This window comes from Delphinapterus leucas, chromosome 2 (genome assembly GCF_059928025.1).
Source record: "Delphinapterus leucas isolate spDelLeu-1000000601 "Yukka" chromosome 2, BTC_Dleu_Yukka2, whole genome shotgun sequence".
In the NCBI taxonomy this organism is placed as follows: domain Eukaryota; kingdom Metazoa; phylum Chordata; class Mammalia; order Artiodactyla; family Monodontidae; genus Delphinapterus; species Delphinapterus leucas.
The window spans coordinates 6,392,153-6,409,032 of record NC_143130.1 but is presented as its reverse complement, the minus strand read 5'-3'; the positions used below and the strand labels follow the sequence as shown (position 1 = coordinate 6,409,032).

The window sequence follows — 16,880 nt, the reverse complement described above, 5'->3', positions numbered from 1 at the left end:
AAACTGTAAGACACTGATGAAAGAGACTGAAGAAAACACAAATAGAAGGATACACTGTGCTCATGGATTATATCAAGAATTAATAGTGTTAAAATGTCCATACTACCCAAAGTGATCTACACAGTCAATGCAATCCTTACCAATATTCCAGTGACATTTTTTCACAGAAATAGAAAAAATTATTCCAGAATTTATTTGGAACCACAAAAGATACTGCACCATCAAAGCCATCTTGAGAAAGAAGAACAAAGCCAGAGGCATCATGTTACCTGATTTCAAGCTATACTGCAAAGCTCTAATAATCAAAAGAATATGCTACTGGCATAAAAACAAGCACCCAGCCCAGTGTAACAGAATAGTAAGCCCTGACATAAATTCATGAATATATGGTCAGCTAATTTTTGATCAGAGTGCCACGAACATACAATTGGGAACGGATAGTCTCTTCAATAAATGGTGTTGGGAAAAATGGATATCCACATGCAAAAGAATGAAACTGGACCCCTATCTTACAGTATTCACAAAAAAACACTTTGAAATGGATCAAACAGCTAAGTGTAAGACTTCAAACTGTAAAGCTACTAAAAGAAAATGTAGGAGAAAAGGTCCTCGCCATTGGTCTTGGCAGCGATCTCTTGGATAAGACAGCAAAAGAACAGGCAGCAAAACTAAAATAAACAAGTGGGACTGCATTAAACTAAAGAGGTTCTGCACAGCAAAGGAAATAATAAAATTGCAACCTATAGAGTGGAAGAAAATACTTGCAAGCCATGTATCTGATAATAGGTTAATACACAAAATATGTAAAGCAAAATATATAAAGACCTCAAGAGCAAAAACACAAATAATTCAATTAAAAAGTTAGCAATGGACCTGAATAGACATTTTTCTAAAGAAGACATACAAATGGCCAATAGGTATATGAAAAAATGTTCAATATCACTAATCATCAGGAAAATGCAAATCAAAATCATAATGAGGTATCACCTCACACCTGTTAGGATGAACTTTATCAAAAAGACAGGAGACTGGATTTCCCTGGTGGTCCGGTGGTTAGGACTACGCGCTCCCAATGCAGGGGGCACGGGTTTGATCCCCGGTCAGGGAAGATCCACATGCCACATGGCATGGCCAAAAAAAAAAAAAAAGACGAGATTAAATGTTGGTGAATTTGTGAAGAAAGGGGAAACTTTATGCACTGTTGGTGAAAATATAAAATGGTATCTCTATTAAAGAAAACAGTACAGAGATTCTTCAAACAATTAAAGACAGAACTACCATATGATTCAGCAATTCCGCTCCTGGGTATATATCTGAAGGTAGTGAAATCAGTAGTTCAAAGAGATATCTGCACAATCACTGCAATATTATTTACAACAGCCAAGCTATGGAAACAGCCTAAGTGTTTGTCAGTGGATAAAGATTACAGTGTTTATGCGTGTGTACACACACACAATGGGATATTATTTAGCCATGCCAAAGAGGGAAATCCTACCTTTTGTGACAACATGGATAAACCTTGAGGACATTATGCTAAGTGAAGTAAATCAGACGTAGAAAGACAAATACTGTATGATATCACTTATATGTGGAATCTAGAAAAGCTGAATTTGTAAAAACAGAGTAGAGTGGTGGTTACCAGGGGCTTGAGGTAGGTTAATTGGGGAGATGTTGTTTAAAGGTAGAAACTTGCAACTAGTAGATAAATAAGTTCTGGAGAACTAATGAACAGCAATGGTGATTATAGTCAACAATACTGTATTATAAACTTCAAAATTGTTAACAGATCAGATCTTAACTGTTTTCACCACAAAAAAGAAGTAATTATGTGATGTGATAGAGGTGTTATACCTAATGCTAAAATAGTAATCATTTTGCAATATATAAATATATCAAAGCAACATGTTGTATACCTTAAACTTACAGAATGTTATATGTCAATTATATCTCAATTATTAAAAAAAGAAATATTCTGAAATATTTATTCATCTGAATAAATAAACAAATGACTTAAGCTCTTTGAAAAGTTATTCAAGAGGTGGTATTTTTCCCTATTTAACACCATCAGAGATCAAGATTCAAGTAATCATAACTTTAGTACCACAAGAAACACAAAACCCTTACACCATGTGAGAATATGATGATCACTGAAGTTTCCTATTTTTTTTGGTTCCCATTTTCACCATTTCCTATTTAAAAATTTCAAGAAATGCAAGCCTACATTTCTTTCAATAATCCCATAACTCTTTAAAAATAAAACTCAGGAAAGTATCAATATATTGCAAACATATGAAAATATAAAACAGAGGCAATGTTAATAAAAAATAAAATCTTTTACCTTCTGGATCGTAAGTTTGAAAAACTCTTCTGGCTTGTTCTGAAGGAGCCTCAGGGGCAACTAAAGCCATATCCTGAAAACATAAAAAAGCATGCTATCAACGAGCTACAATATAATGGCATTGAAAATAATGACTGATAGTTTTGCTTTATATTATTGTCCAAGTAAAAAATCTAACTGGAAGCATACTCTAGCTTTCAAATATTTAAAAATTAAATCCAGAGATATGACAGCAAACAATTACATAGGAATGCAATTGAAATTTACTACTTTAGGAAGTATGTTACATCAATACCTAGGCACAGATCAATAATCAAGTTCTGCATGTTCAGAATTTTAACTTTTATTAAAGGAAATATCGAAAAGGCGGATTTCTTTTTCCCATAAAACTCTCTATCATGACTAGTTTCTTTACAAAGTAAGCAATATTACAATTTACCAAAAATAAGCACAGAATTCACTGTTATCTTGGACTCTTCACAAACCTTTACTCCACATATATCAACCATTATGAAACTCTACACTTGACTGACATGAAACTAGAAACTAGGTTCTAATTGTTTTCCTCTATTCGTAAATCTGGTCCAAGCATCTGCCTGTAATTGTGTTCACTCAGACACACCTCATCAGAGAACAAGTTTCCAAGCATCCCTTTTTACCATCTTGAATCCTTTATAAGAAGTGGGTATAAAGGGAACATATCTCAACATGATAAAAGCTATTTATGACAAATCCACAGCCAACATAATACTCAATGGTGAAAAGCTAAAAGCCTTCCCGCATATAAATTAATGAACTTAGAACACTCCCTCAACAACATACACAAAAATAAACTCAAAATGGCTTAAAGACTTTAATATAAGACATGACACTATAAAACTCCTAGAAGAGAACACAGGCAAAACACTGACAAACCACAGCAATGTTTTCTTAGGTCAGTCTCCCAAGGCAATAGAAATAAAAGCAAAAATAAACAAATGGGACCTAATCAAACTTGTAAGCTTTTGCACAGCAAAGGAAACCATAAAGAAAAAAAAAAAAGACAACCTACAGAATGGGAGAAAATATTTGCAAATGATGCAACTGACAAGAGCTCAATTTCCAAAATATACAAACAGCTCATACAACTCAATAACAAAAAAACAACCCACTCAAAAAATGGGCAGAAGGGGCTTCCCTGGTGGCGCAGTGGTTGAGAGTCCGCCTGCAGATGCAGGGGACACGGGTTCATGCCCCGGTCCGGGAAGATCCCACATGCCGCGGAGCGGCTAGGCCCGTGAGCCATGGCTGCTGAGCCTGCGTGTCTGGAGCCTGTGCTCCGGAACGGGAGAGGCCACAACAGTGAGAGGCCCGCGTACCGCAAAAAAAAAAAAAAAAATGGTTAGAAGACCTAAATAGACATTTCTCCAAAGAAGATATACAGATGGCCAATAGGCACATGGAAACATGCTCATCGCTAATTATCAGAGAAATGGATTCAGAACTACAGTGAGGTACAACCTTGCACAAGTCAGAATGGCCACATCATTAAAATGTCTACAAATAATAAATGCTGGAGAGGGTGTGGAGAAAAGGGAACCCTCCTGCACTGCTGGTGGGAATGTAAATTGGTGCAGCCACTATGGAGAACAGTGTGGAGGTTCCTTAAAAAACTAAAAAGAGAAGTACCATACGACCCAGCAATCCCACTCCTGGGCATATATCCGGGGAAACCCATGGTTTGAAAGGATACATGCACCCCCACGTTCATAGCAGCACTGTTTACAGGAGCCAAGACATGGAAGAAACCTAAATGCCCATTCACAGATGAATGGATAAAAAGATGTGCTGTATACACACACACACACACACACACACAATGGAATACTACTTAGCCATAAAAAAGAATGAAATAATGCCATCTGCAGTAACATGGATGCACCTAGAGATTATCATACTAAATTAAGCCAGAAAGTCAAATACTGTATGATATCACTTATATGTGCAATCTAAAATATGATACAAATGAACTTATTTACAAAATAGAAACAGACTCACAGACACAGAAAACAAACTTATGGTTACCAAAGGGGAAAGGGGGTGTGGGAGGGATAAATTCGGAGTTTCGGATTAGCTGATACAAACAACTATATATAAAATAGATAAACAACATGGTCTTCTGTACAGCACGGAGAACTATATTCAATATCCTGTAATAAACCATAATGGAAAAGAATATGAAAAAGAGTATATATATTTGTATAACTGAATCGCTTTGCTGTACACCAGAAACTAACTCAACATTGTAAATCAACTATACTTCAATAAAAAAAAAAAAAAGTTGGGGGGTATAAAAGTCAAAAAGAATTTAAATTGCTGTTTCTCTGTGGAAATACATTTTTGTAAGAAATGCACTAATTAACTTTTGTCCTAATCATCCTGCCCTTACCTCAAAGATGAATAAACTCTAAGAGTCAATTAGAGTAGTTATTTTTTAAAACTTAATTAATTAATTTTTGGCTACGTTGGGTCTTCGTTGCTGCATGCGGGCTTTCTCTAGTTGTGGTGAGCAGGGGTTACTCTTCCCTGTGGTGCGCGGGCTTCTCTTGTTGGTGGCTTCTCTTGTTGCAGAGCACGAGCTCTAGGTGCGTGGGCTTCAGTAGTTGTGGCATGTGGGCTCGGTAGCTGTGGTACTTGGGCTCGGTAGCTGTGGCTAGCGGGCTCTAGAGCGCAGGCTCAGTAGTTGTGGCACACGGGCTTAGTTGCTCTGCAGCATGTGGGATCTTCCTGGACCAGGGCTTGAACCCGTGTCACCTGCATTGGCAGGCAGATTCTTAACCACTGTGCCACCAGGGAAGCCCCTAGAGTAGTTCTTACTGGGCCATGCCTGAACACCTCCTCAATAGTATGTTCGGTTCATATAGGAGCGGAAATCGAATGTGTATGGGAATCAAAACAACGGAATATATACAAGCTCCTACACAGTTTTAATGTGTTAAAATAAATGATGAAGTACTTTTTAAAATCTGTTATTTTATAACATAGTAAAATTTGGTAATGTACAATTATTTCCCTTTTACCATCCTGTGTTAGCAACTTTTAGGGTCTCCTTTTCGTGCATTTTCAATGTTATTTTGTAGATAATACACATGTCAAAGGACATGCTTTCATCTGGTTCAACCTTCAATGCCTTTCTGATTTTATGATCCAGTCCTTTACTGCTGGACACTTGGATTGTGTCTAATCTTTTGCCATAACCAATGCTGCACCAAAGAAACTTGAACATGTAATTTCATACATGAACAGTTGTATCTGTAGGACAGAGTTCCAGAGTAGGATTGCTGGGCCAAAGAAAGAAGGCATTTAAAATTCTGGTAGAATACTGCCAGATTCTTGGGTTAACTTTGTTCATTTAGCCTATTTTTAACAATATTTCTTAAAGTGCTTTTCTGTGTCCAATACATCACCAGGACAGTCTTAGCTCTATAATTACCTTTATATCAAGGCTAGGATTGCAGCGTCAGCTCTCAGATTTAGGGAGCAATTACTAGCACAGGGCTATCATTATTATTACTCCTTAGCTTCTTTTACCACTCCCAAACCTTAATTGCAAACATTTCTACATGGATTCCAGAATAAGCTTTAGCCCCCTGAACTACTTCCAACTCTCCTTTCTTTTTTCAATTCTTCCCTTTAGAATGGATGTTGGAATTTGTGGATGAGTGCTGTCACTGAAATTCTCATGGAGGAGAAGGTATACAGCTGTAGGTGAGATTTTACGCAAGGGGGAGCATTTGGAGACACAAGATGAAGATATAGTCATTCTTCCTATTCACCATCTGTTGCATTTCAACCTTTATTACTAGTAAGTGATGAGCCAAAGTCTGAAATGAGTTTTAAGACACTACTTCAAAATTTCTAAATATTAATTAAAAGCATGATCTAAATAGTAGGAAAGGGAATATTGTTTTTCTTGGTCAAAATAAAACAAACACTCTTTTGGGGGAAGAGGTGGCAGAGAATATAAGTGAAGCATCATTTTAATCTTCCTACAAAGTGAAGTGTTGGGAAATTACTACCATTTATAAAGTTGGGGGAACAAGGAAGATTCCATTTTTAGCCAGAGAAAAAGGTCTGCATCAAATTCTCCGGCATTAAAGATTTCAGAAAATGCAGGAGTGCAAAAAAAAAAAAAAAAAAACTTTAACGTGAACTACCTGATGCCTCATCTCTAAGTTCCAAGTGCTACAAATAAAAAATATACTGTGCTTACGTAGAAAACAACTAAACTTGATAAAATGTTCACTGCTTATCATCTGCCTCTGGTTATGAACATATAAAAAAATCAGGCTTCAGAAAATGTGTTCTTAGCTCTTGTTCGAATAGGCCTGGCCTGATACAGAAAGATCAGTCGAAGCCTAGGGAAAACTCCTGGCATACTCTGGTTTAACAAGTGTTCATTTAGAGTAAGGGCTGCCACATGTTTTCTGTAATGGGCCAAAAAGTAAATATTTTTGGCTTTGCAGGCCATAAGGTAGCATGATAATACAATGCATAGGCAGCAAGATGGTACGATATATAAACAAATGCACATGGCTGTGTTCCAATAAGTTACAAAATAGGCGGTAGGGCTTGCTTTGGCCTGTGGGCCATAGTTTGCTGACCCATGATTTAGAGAATATATTATATTTTTTCCCCAAATGCTCTAACACTGAGTAAACATGCCTTCTTTTGACTCATCTGCAGACGTAATGATATCTTAATCACCTTACTAGGTTCTACCAAGATGATATTTTGGGTCTCATCTGAGAGAGAAAAGAGGGTAGGAAGTTCTAGCTGGCAGGAACAGAATCATGAGAGGCAGAAAGATGTGAATTAGTGTAGCACAAGGGGAACTGACAGAGCTGAAGAGGACTGAGAACTGCGAGAGGCAAGGAGTAGTTAGGCAGGGAAATCAGTGTTGATGGGAGAACGAACTGACTCTAAACGTGCAGGGTTTGCAGGTGATGCACGTGGCTGTCTTAATGCTCGGCACACTACGATCACCCAGGGCTGCCCATCGTAGGCTTCTCATGCGCCAGGAGAAAGAGGCCATGGGCCCTAGAGGAGGTCAAGGCTGGAGAGCCTGCCAGGTAAGACACGGAAACAGGTGAACGCAGATTACTTCAAAGACATCAGAATAGAGTATTTCCAAAAAGGAATTTAGAGAAGTTCTTGCTTGAAGCTTAAAAGTGTGAAACAAGTATCTCAAAACGCTGTGAGGAAACAACAAAAAACCTCCAGATGTAAACTACCAAAACAGAAATTCCTTTTTTCCTCTCAAAATACAACCCAGTGGTAGTGGTCAGGTTCCACATAATAAAACCATCAACTCTAACTGTCATGACTAATAAAGCAAATTGTGTCTTGAACGATTAAGAAACAAAAATCTTGCTTGCTCCTTTAGTCTCAGTGATATACTAATAGCTAATATGCTAAACTCCTTAGGAATTAACCATTCTTAATCATATCACTTATTTTAAGATGTGTTTATACAAGAGGGGTGAAAAAAAACAAAGGCCAAAACAAAAAAGATTACAGTAAATTCTAATGAAAACATTCCAAAAGTTTTCATCCACAAATCAAAACCAGTACAATCTTCCAAATTGATTATTGCTTGCTTATTCTGAATGTTTACAATGCTTTTTAGGTTATTATAGGAAAAGATCTCTTAGTTAAAGCTTGTTTAAATTTATATAATGTTTAAACGTTCATAGATGAAATCAGGACAAGTTATGAAACCACCTTCTATTCCCATTAAAGTGCTTCATCCTGAACTCCTTTCACCTTTCTAATTCGATTTAAAATAACAAATTCCAACACTCACTTTTACCAATTTATTAACTTAAACACTTCTGAACAAGGCTTCCGGTTTAAGACCTGGAGCAGAATGATCCATGTAGTAATTTTGGTAATATATTAATATTATATATATTTCGTATTTGCATAGCAAGTTTGAACAGCAAGTATAGAATTCCATTAATTGAGAAAGAGTCCTTTACAACCTTAAGATATACAACTTGTGTGAGATGTAACTGCCAAATTTTTCTCATCGCACATGAAATGATTTAATTAGAAAGGATAAAGTAAAATAGAACTCTTACGTAAAGACTGTGTAGGTGTGAATAATAATACAAAGAAGAGGATTCTACCCTCAGATTTTCCATTTCCAAGACTTAATATGGCAATAGCTTTTAGATTACATATTTGTTTTTCCCATATAACTATCCACACGGCCATAATGTTTTGATACTGTCAAGCCTATTAGATGACATAAAGACCTAGTCTATACATTCAATGTCACAATCTAATGGAAGAGAGAAAAATATGTTCCTATGTTTCCACAAATATTATTATTATCTTAAAATTACCTTCTCAAATAACATTCAAACATACATTAATCCCCCACCCTCAAAAAACTGTTGAGTTATAAATAAGTAGAGATTCCAATGATGTAATTCCAAATTATCTAAGTCAGCAAGGATACTTGTAAGCATTTTCTTTTTTTTCATCCCCAGTTGTAGCACTTAGGAGAAGACTTCACTGTGTACTGCACCTGAAACTCTTTAAGGTACTCCCACTAGCAAGAGATTCTAAACATGAGTCTAGTATTTAAATAATATTTTAATTCACTATGCTTTTAAACTCTGATTTATCATCAACATTACTTTTACTTTAAAAGTAGTTCTCTACATTAGTCAAATATAATCACATGCTTTCATCACAGGACTGTTAGGGCAAACAGCCCCTTCTCAGCCAGTTTACTGGTCAACAGGGATTGCTAAACAATATGGCATTTAAAATTATCTACCCTCACCCAACTTCCCTTAACTGGCAAAGTGCTACAGAAGAGAAGAGGGGGGAAAAAAACCCCCAAAAGCCAACAAACAAACCAAAAAACCACCAAGGTGTAACGGGACTATCTAATATCCTAGAGTCATGAAACAAATATCTTTTTCATGTAGCACTGTCTGTTCACCATAAACCTTTTAAAATGTTGTAAAATTCGCTACCCTTCTAAACACCTACAGAAATATAAGGAAGGCCCGTGTTCAGCTCGTTAGCTAGGTGTAAGTATGTAGCTCATTACTGGAAAGGTCTTTAAAGCTTATTTATTATACCTTTCATCATTATCAGGAGCAATCTGCTGTCAGGAGTAATCAAGGAGCCTCTGAGAACTTTGTCTTCAGGAATGATCATGCACACATAAATGACATTCTAGCTTGCAGACAACATTTGATAGTGCTATTAAGAGTCCTTCCAAAAAAAATAATAAAGTTAACTGGTATATAATTTCCCTTTAGGCTTTAAGTAAAATTTTGCTTTAAAAATCACTTTATTGGGCTTCCATGGTGGCGCAGTGGTTGGGAGTCCGCCTGCCGATGCAGGGGACGCGGGTTCGTGCCCCGGTCCGGGAGGATCCCACATGCCGCAGAGCGGCTGGGCCCGTGAGCCATGGCCGCTGAGCCTGCGCGTCCGGAGCCTGTGCTCCGCAACGGGAGAGGCCACAACAGTGAGAGGCCCGCGTACCGCAAAAAAAAAAAAAAAAAAAAAAAAATCACTTTATTGTATGTTCCATATTGACTCTTCACTAACTACCTAGGAAAATAATTTGGGAACCAGTGTGAAACATATTGTAAATCAGTTGTCAAATGCTCTCAAGTATATAATGTTCTTCAGTGCCAGTGTTAGAAACAGAATTCGGTTAATGCCATTAATTGAAAGTAGGTAGGACAGTGGTCTTTTTTCTTACTCTTCCATGATTTCCCAAACAATGCGCAAAAGGCCCAGCTACTCCAAAACAGCCCACTGCTGACTTGTGTTGTGTCAGCAGAGAAGTCAGGGTAGGAAATATAAAGCAAAGCCCTTTGGGATTCTTTCTACACAGGAACATACACTCTAAATGTGTAAGTGAAATAAGGTAGTAGGAGGAAAGTCTCCGACAGATATGATCTGCCATGATCATTACAATTATTAATATTAGTCACTGGACTTCTTTTTCTCCCTATTGCCACGACTGTACAACTCACAGTAGGGACCCCTCTAGCCTTTCCCCAGTGGTTTCTGCCAGAGAATTCATCCCTCAGGCCCAAGGCGTCCACTCTCTTATGCATCCAGAATCACTTTCTGTGTTCTCTCGTTTACTATGAAGAACCGGACCGAGAGAAGCTCTTTGCCATTTAACTACTGTATGTCCTTAAAGAAGCAGCTAACACAGCCATTACTCTCTAGGTACATGGACACCTACAAAATTCAAGAAAAGTGATTATCTGACTTTTTTAAATGGCAGAAATACGATATAATCACCTGGGCAAAAATCAATCGGACAGTCAAAAATTCCTCCTTATTTCTAGGCAAAGACTCTTTATATCCTTTAAATTAAACTCTGTTAAATCACCTGGACCCACAGTTACCCATGGTGGTAGATTTGGTACTGTTGTTCTCAATTTCTTGCGCTTCCCTGTAAGAGTACAATCACTGCATTTTGCTATGGGACCCGTAGTACCTCTTTGTGGGTGTCTACTTCCTAGCCGCACTGACATCAGGGATTAGCCAGGTGCCTTTTTTGGCCAGAGAAATACAAGCAGAAACGACATTCTGCCAGCTCCTGGAAGAAGCTTTAAGTGCCATCAGTGGCTGGGCCAGGCGTCTTCCTCTTCTCCCTCTGCCAGGAGAACTGCCCCTTCCTGACAGAGGCTACTCCTCGGTCCAGATCACAGCAGGGGATAGGCACCTGGAGGACACGTGCAGCCAGCATACAAATTAAGGCAAAGAAGCTTCGGTGTGTGTGTGTGGGGAGAGGGCTATAGTGGGAACAGTTTGCCCCAGCACAGGCAAAAAGACGGTGCACTGTTTGCAGTTTAAACATAATAAAACTCACTTTGTCAAATTCCTCTTTACCATCATCCCATGCAGGCAGTTCTAGACAATTTCAGTGGTCAAACATCCCACCTACCTGGGGTGGACTGCTCTCATTGCCTCCCCTCCCCACTTCTTGACTACTACTGCGTAAATCACTCAAATTTTAGGATTGTTTGTGACTTCAGGAAGCTGGCAAAAAGAATTAAACCCTAATATTCTGGCTGGGGTTTCAGCTCGCTTATGTCACACGTATAATATCTGCTCGTCCCATTCCAACTTGACCTATTTTTTCCTCTTCCATTCCTCCATGCTACCCGCTGACACTGATTTTAACAATACAAGCTGCATATGGAGAATCTCCACATATACACACTTCCTGTGTTTCCTATGAAAATGGATGCCTAGAAAGATGACTGACATAGCAGTCCACACAACACTGGTCATTTAAGCTTGGTAGGCTTGGATTAGTATAAATGCAAAGTGAGGGACCTTCCTGACCCTACATTCCCCCAAATCCTACCTCCTTTTCTATTATTTTAAACAGGGTTTGACTGTGAAAAATAGTGAAAATACTCAATTTTTAATACTCTTAAGTTTTATCAAGCTTCACAGCGAAGTTCTTACTGTTCATTAAGTAACTGTTCTACTTCCATGAATAGGCTTTACATTCATGACTTGAATGTTCATGACTTGAATGTTCATGTTTAGCCTTTCATATCAAGATAAGCATGCAAACACAGTATACATGGGGGCTTCACTGGTGGTGCAGTCATTGAGAGTCCGCCTGCCGATGCAGGGGACACGGGTTCGTGCCCCGGTTCGGGAAGATCCCACGTGCCGCCGAGCGGCTGGGCCCGTGAGCCATGGCCGCTGAGCCTGCGTGTCCGGAGCCTGTGCTCCGCAACGGGAGAGGCCACAACAGTGAGAGGCCCGCGTACTGCAAAAACAAAAACAAAACGAAACAAACAAAAAAAAAACATAGTATAGATGGTCTGGGGAGAAATGATTATTTCAGCTGGTACTGTACCTGATCCCAATTTTTGCTTCCATCTTAATCTCCTAGCACAACGAGTACGGTTCAGCCATACTGAACCAATTACTATTCTCCAAATATAGCCCGAAGTTTCCCATCCCACATCTCTTGCCTTTTTGCTTACGCTTTTCCCAAGACTAGAATACATTCTTCATTTCATCTAAGTCTAATACACATCATGTCCTTTAATTCAAGTATCATCCCTCTGCACCCCCCTCCCCTCTTTCAATCTCTGTTTCACACTACAATAAAAATTTGCTTGTTTTCCTAAGGGACAGAAGTAGCTAAAAGCTCGGGAGACAGAATCCTTGCTTCAGCCAGTAGGTGTTAGTTTTCTCTGGCCCCCGAGTATAAAATGTAGATGAAAACGGAACGTATTTTACAGGGTTGCGTTGAGGACTGAATGACAAATGCATGTAAGATGCCACAGTGCCTGATACGGAGCAAGCACTCAGTAGAATTACCTAGTAAACTATTATAATGTATTATTATTACTATCTTTGGCCTCACGGCGTGGCATTCGGGATCTTAGTTCCCCGACCAGGGACTGAACCCGCACCCCCTGCAGTGGAAGCGTGGAGTCTTAACCACTGGACTGCCAGGGAAGTCCCTACAATGTTATTATGAATCTTTGCATTTCAACAGTACTTAGCACCATGCCCAGTGTTTGCTCTACTAGGTACTGGGGGAAAGCAGATAAATCAGGTAGTACCCTGATCACAAGGAGGTAGGAAGTTTAAAGAAATTCCAGGAGCATAAGGGAGTGAGAGAATCAGCAATCACATCACGAAAGATGTCAAGCAAGGCTGGACCATGAATGCCGAGCAGGATTGTGATCACAACCTGGGCAGAGGATAACAAACAAAAGCACAGGAAAATAAACAAAATCATAAACTCGTTAATACTATCATACATGAAATATATGCTATAAGGCCTTTTCTGCTACCCACTCCGTTTGCTACAATTATTTTCATCAATTCTAGACGGACAGGTAGAGATGTGGACTCATCAATGCTGATTCTAATGAAAACTCACGGACTTCACTCATAACAGAACGCCTTTAGGCCTTTATATCAGCGATACTTTATCTTGCTTGGACAATTATTTGGGTTCTACTGTAACAAAAAGTTGTAAGATACAAATTCAAATGGAAAGAGGAACTAATTTCAGTAAGCTGGGTGACATCACTGACATGATTAACTAAGAGAAAAAAATTCATAAAAACCAATACAGAAACATGACAAGTTATGATTTAAACTATAAAAATTAATACTTTAGCTCTTAAATCCATTTCCTTTCTGTAGCAGATAAGGCATGAAATTTAAACAAATGCACAAACTCTAAAATATACTTAGGATAAACGGATGGGATGACTAAACCGCATTAATACATAGGAAAACCCTATTATTTTACAAAATGCCCAACTGTGAATCTAATTATATTCCAACTCCCAAGACTTTTACCCAGTAATTAAAGATACATAGAAGTGAATATTCTTTATAATAAGATCTATAAAGCATCATTTTACTTCATTTCCTTAAAACTGTGGATACATGTAGAGGAATGTATTAATGGTAAAGTAGAACTGTCCAACTTTTGAACACCCTCAAAAAGGGCTCTATCATGTAACTGCAGTAGTCTTGTTAATGTTACACTGAAGAGTGATACACAAAGGAGCTTGCTCTGTAGAAAGAATTCTATCTAGATGCCCAAGAACAGATACCACTGTAAGAACAGTCTGCTCATGCAGGAACAGTTAAATGTTTTGTTTCTCCTTTGCATTAAATTCAGTTTCTCTATATACTGTGCCTTTAAACAGAAGTGTGTTTCCATGTGTTCTTATCTAAAAGGAAAACTGCTTTATCATAGGAAAGGTCAAAGGTGACACTCTGTATACACATACAAAGAGTCCTTTTATAACCATAAGAGAGAACAAAAAGGAATATAAAACTCATCTTCCCAACTTCAAAAGAAAGTCTGAAATGGATTACCAAGGAAATTAGTCACTGATCTTCTGAAGATGAAATTAGATGTTACAGGTAGGTTCCAACTATTTTTATGTTGTACCAGCAGCTGTCATCCCAGAGATTCAAACGCACAAAACCAAAAACGACAAATTTATTTGTCTAACACTTTATATATATATAATTCTAATAATATTAAAGTATCGTATTTTCAAATTTAAAGCCCTCGTCTTGAATTTGCATTGAAAATTAAGTCCATAATTAGTTCCAATTCAAGGGGAAAATATGAAAGTGACCCAAGTAATTTAAGCTTAGGCCCCAAATATAAAAAAGGAAGTCAATGAGGCAAAGGGAAAAATGATGATTAGAGAGATGAAAAACATAACAGGACAAATGTCCAAATGTTCTATCAGGTAATACCTGGGCATTTAAAGTGTATTAACATGTCTCAGTACGAAAAGGCCTGGCTTCTAAAAGAAGAAAAGATTTAATATATTATAAAACAAATGTTACACCACCTTGTTTTAACAATAAAGTTCTAAATTCCTTAAGCATCTACTGTTCAAAATCATTTCTTCTACCTGTTAAGGAGACCTGCAGGTTTTCAACTAACTCATGAAGAGTACCATGGTATATCTGAACACCCTGCCCATGCACACAGGGCTCGCTCCCTCCCAAGGTACAGATCCAAAAGTTTTACTCTGCCATCGTTCAGAAGGCCTTCTTGGAGCATTCTCTACCTTACTTAACAGAAACTGTCTCCTTCTTTGAAGAGGTCCATGTATGTACACTGTACTACAACTTACCTCACCCACATCCTTCCCCTGCCACAAGGTCGTTTTATTGTCAAACCATAAATACAACACTGAGATGAAATCATTTAAGCAACTGATCCTCCCTAACCATTAAAACGATGCCTTTTTGCCTTGGCATCAACCAACTGGGAAATAATGTTGCAAGAATTCGGGGTGTAGGGGCTGCTAATTTCCGGCAGGGGCTTTTGGCGATTTAAGGAACCAAGTGGAACTTTCCTCTTCTCCCTAGGAATGTCCCACTTTTGGACAAGAACAGACAGGTAAAAAGAGCAACATTTAAACAGCTCAGTTTTAAATTTTATTACCTTGTAAAAATCTTTTTTTTTTTTTTCTGTTCCTTTCCTCCATTTGACATCAGTAAAAGTTTTAAACACCACAAAACTGATTTGGGTGTAAATGGCAAACGGTACCAAAACGAAATGAAACCAAAAATCCAAAGGACAAACAAAAAAAAAGCCTAAATAAACCCTCAAGTTTGGTCTTGGGGGTTTACATATCACAAGAACCGTCAACTCAACCCCCGGGCAACGTGACTCGTTGGAGAACTGCTGGGTCCACACCAATGACACAGGAGACCGGAAACAACGTCTTTTGTTAATTAACACAGCAAGGGTGACACTAGGTAACTTGCTTTTTTAAATACAGTACACTGTACACAGGTGCCAAGAAAACCCTGCATAAGCCCCTTGTGGAGACTTGAGCCAAAGCACTGGCTGTTTATAAAAATATTGTGTTGCTACAAAAGTATAAATTAATGCTACTGGTACTAAGAAATATTAAACACATAAAACTTCCAAGGATTAAGAAAAATATTCATTAGTACCTGTAGAAAACTCTGGCCTAAAAAGATTTTTTTGTGTTTCTTTTCTTGTAAATATTTTTGGTATTTTTTTAAGATGACTTGAGTTTCTTGCACTCAGAGAGAGACACACAGTCAGCTGTGCCTATGGCATTGCCTAGAATGTCTTAACTACTGAGAAAGGCTGGGGGTGCACACGCATGGGTACTGAGTGGGGCCCGGGAGGGAGGGGCACCAAGGCTTTCTCAAGATTTACCTGATGTGAAAGAATCACTGATGCGAAGTCACGGGGAAAAGAAAAAGGCAGGATCATCACAGCACAACTGAGAATAATTTATGCTTTTTAAAAAATCTCTCTGCTTCAGGTGGTTGCACAAAATGATTTCCTGATGCTTGGCATCTGAATGGCCCTGGACGCACTGCCCGGCGGGGCCGGGAGACTCCAGCCCCGTGCCAGTCCACGAGCTCGCTCACCACTTTGGAACCCAGCCCCCCGGCTGGGTGGGAGGGAAGGGTCCCAGGTAGGGACCGGCTGCCACCTGGGTTGCTGGAGGAGCCCCCCTTCCGGCTGGCCTCAGACCCCATGGTCTCTTGCCAACCTGGACTTCAGGAAGCGCCACAGGGATCCCAGGCCCCTAAGGCTGCGGACCAGGCCAGGCTGTGCCCCTTTAAGGAACTTTGGATCGAAGAGTCAAGGTGCCCGGTGGGACGCGTGGGTGGGGAAGACACCCATGGGTCCTGATGCTGACACCCAACTGCAAACGTAGCAAATCCTTCTCTGTACAGGAGTTGAACCTTTAAAGCATCGCCCGTGGTGGTGGAGGGGCATGAATATAACAAACGGCAACCCGCTGCCCTTCACCCTCATCAAAGTGGGAGCAGGTGCCTCTTCGCACAGAAACCACAGGGTCCCTCCAGGGGATGGCGGGGCTCCACTGACCACGATCCTCAAACGCAAATGAGAGAGGAAGAAAAACAACAACAACAACAAAATCCTCCAGAAAACCCTGAAAAGGGGACACTGGGAGGGAAACAGAAGAGGGAAAACACT

At 39.1% G+C, this 16,880-nt stretch overlaps 1 protein-coding gene across 3 annotated transcripts in view; it reads right to left on the bottom strand.

Moving 5' to 3' along the window:
- MINDY3 (MINDY lysine 48 deubiquitinase 3) overlaps nucleotides 1-16,880 on the bottom strand; it is a 95,156-nt gene that overhangs the window by 22,464 nt on the left and 55,812 nt on the right. For all 3 annotated transcript variants that reach the window (XM_089906377.1, XM_022580580.2, XM_022580579.2), the window contains one exon: nucleotides 2,339-2,411. In XM_089906377.1, coding sequence (XP_089762503.1) covers nucleotides 2,339-2,411 — 73 coding nt within the window. The remainder of the gene's footprint in view (nucleotides 1-2,338; nucleotides 2,412-16,880) is intronic.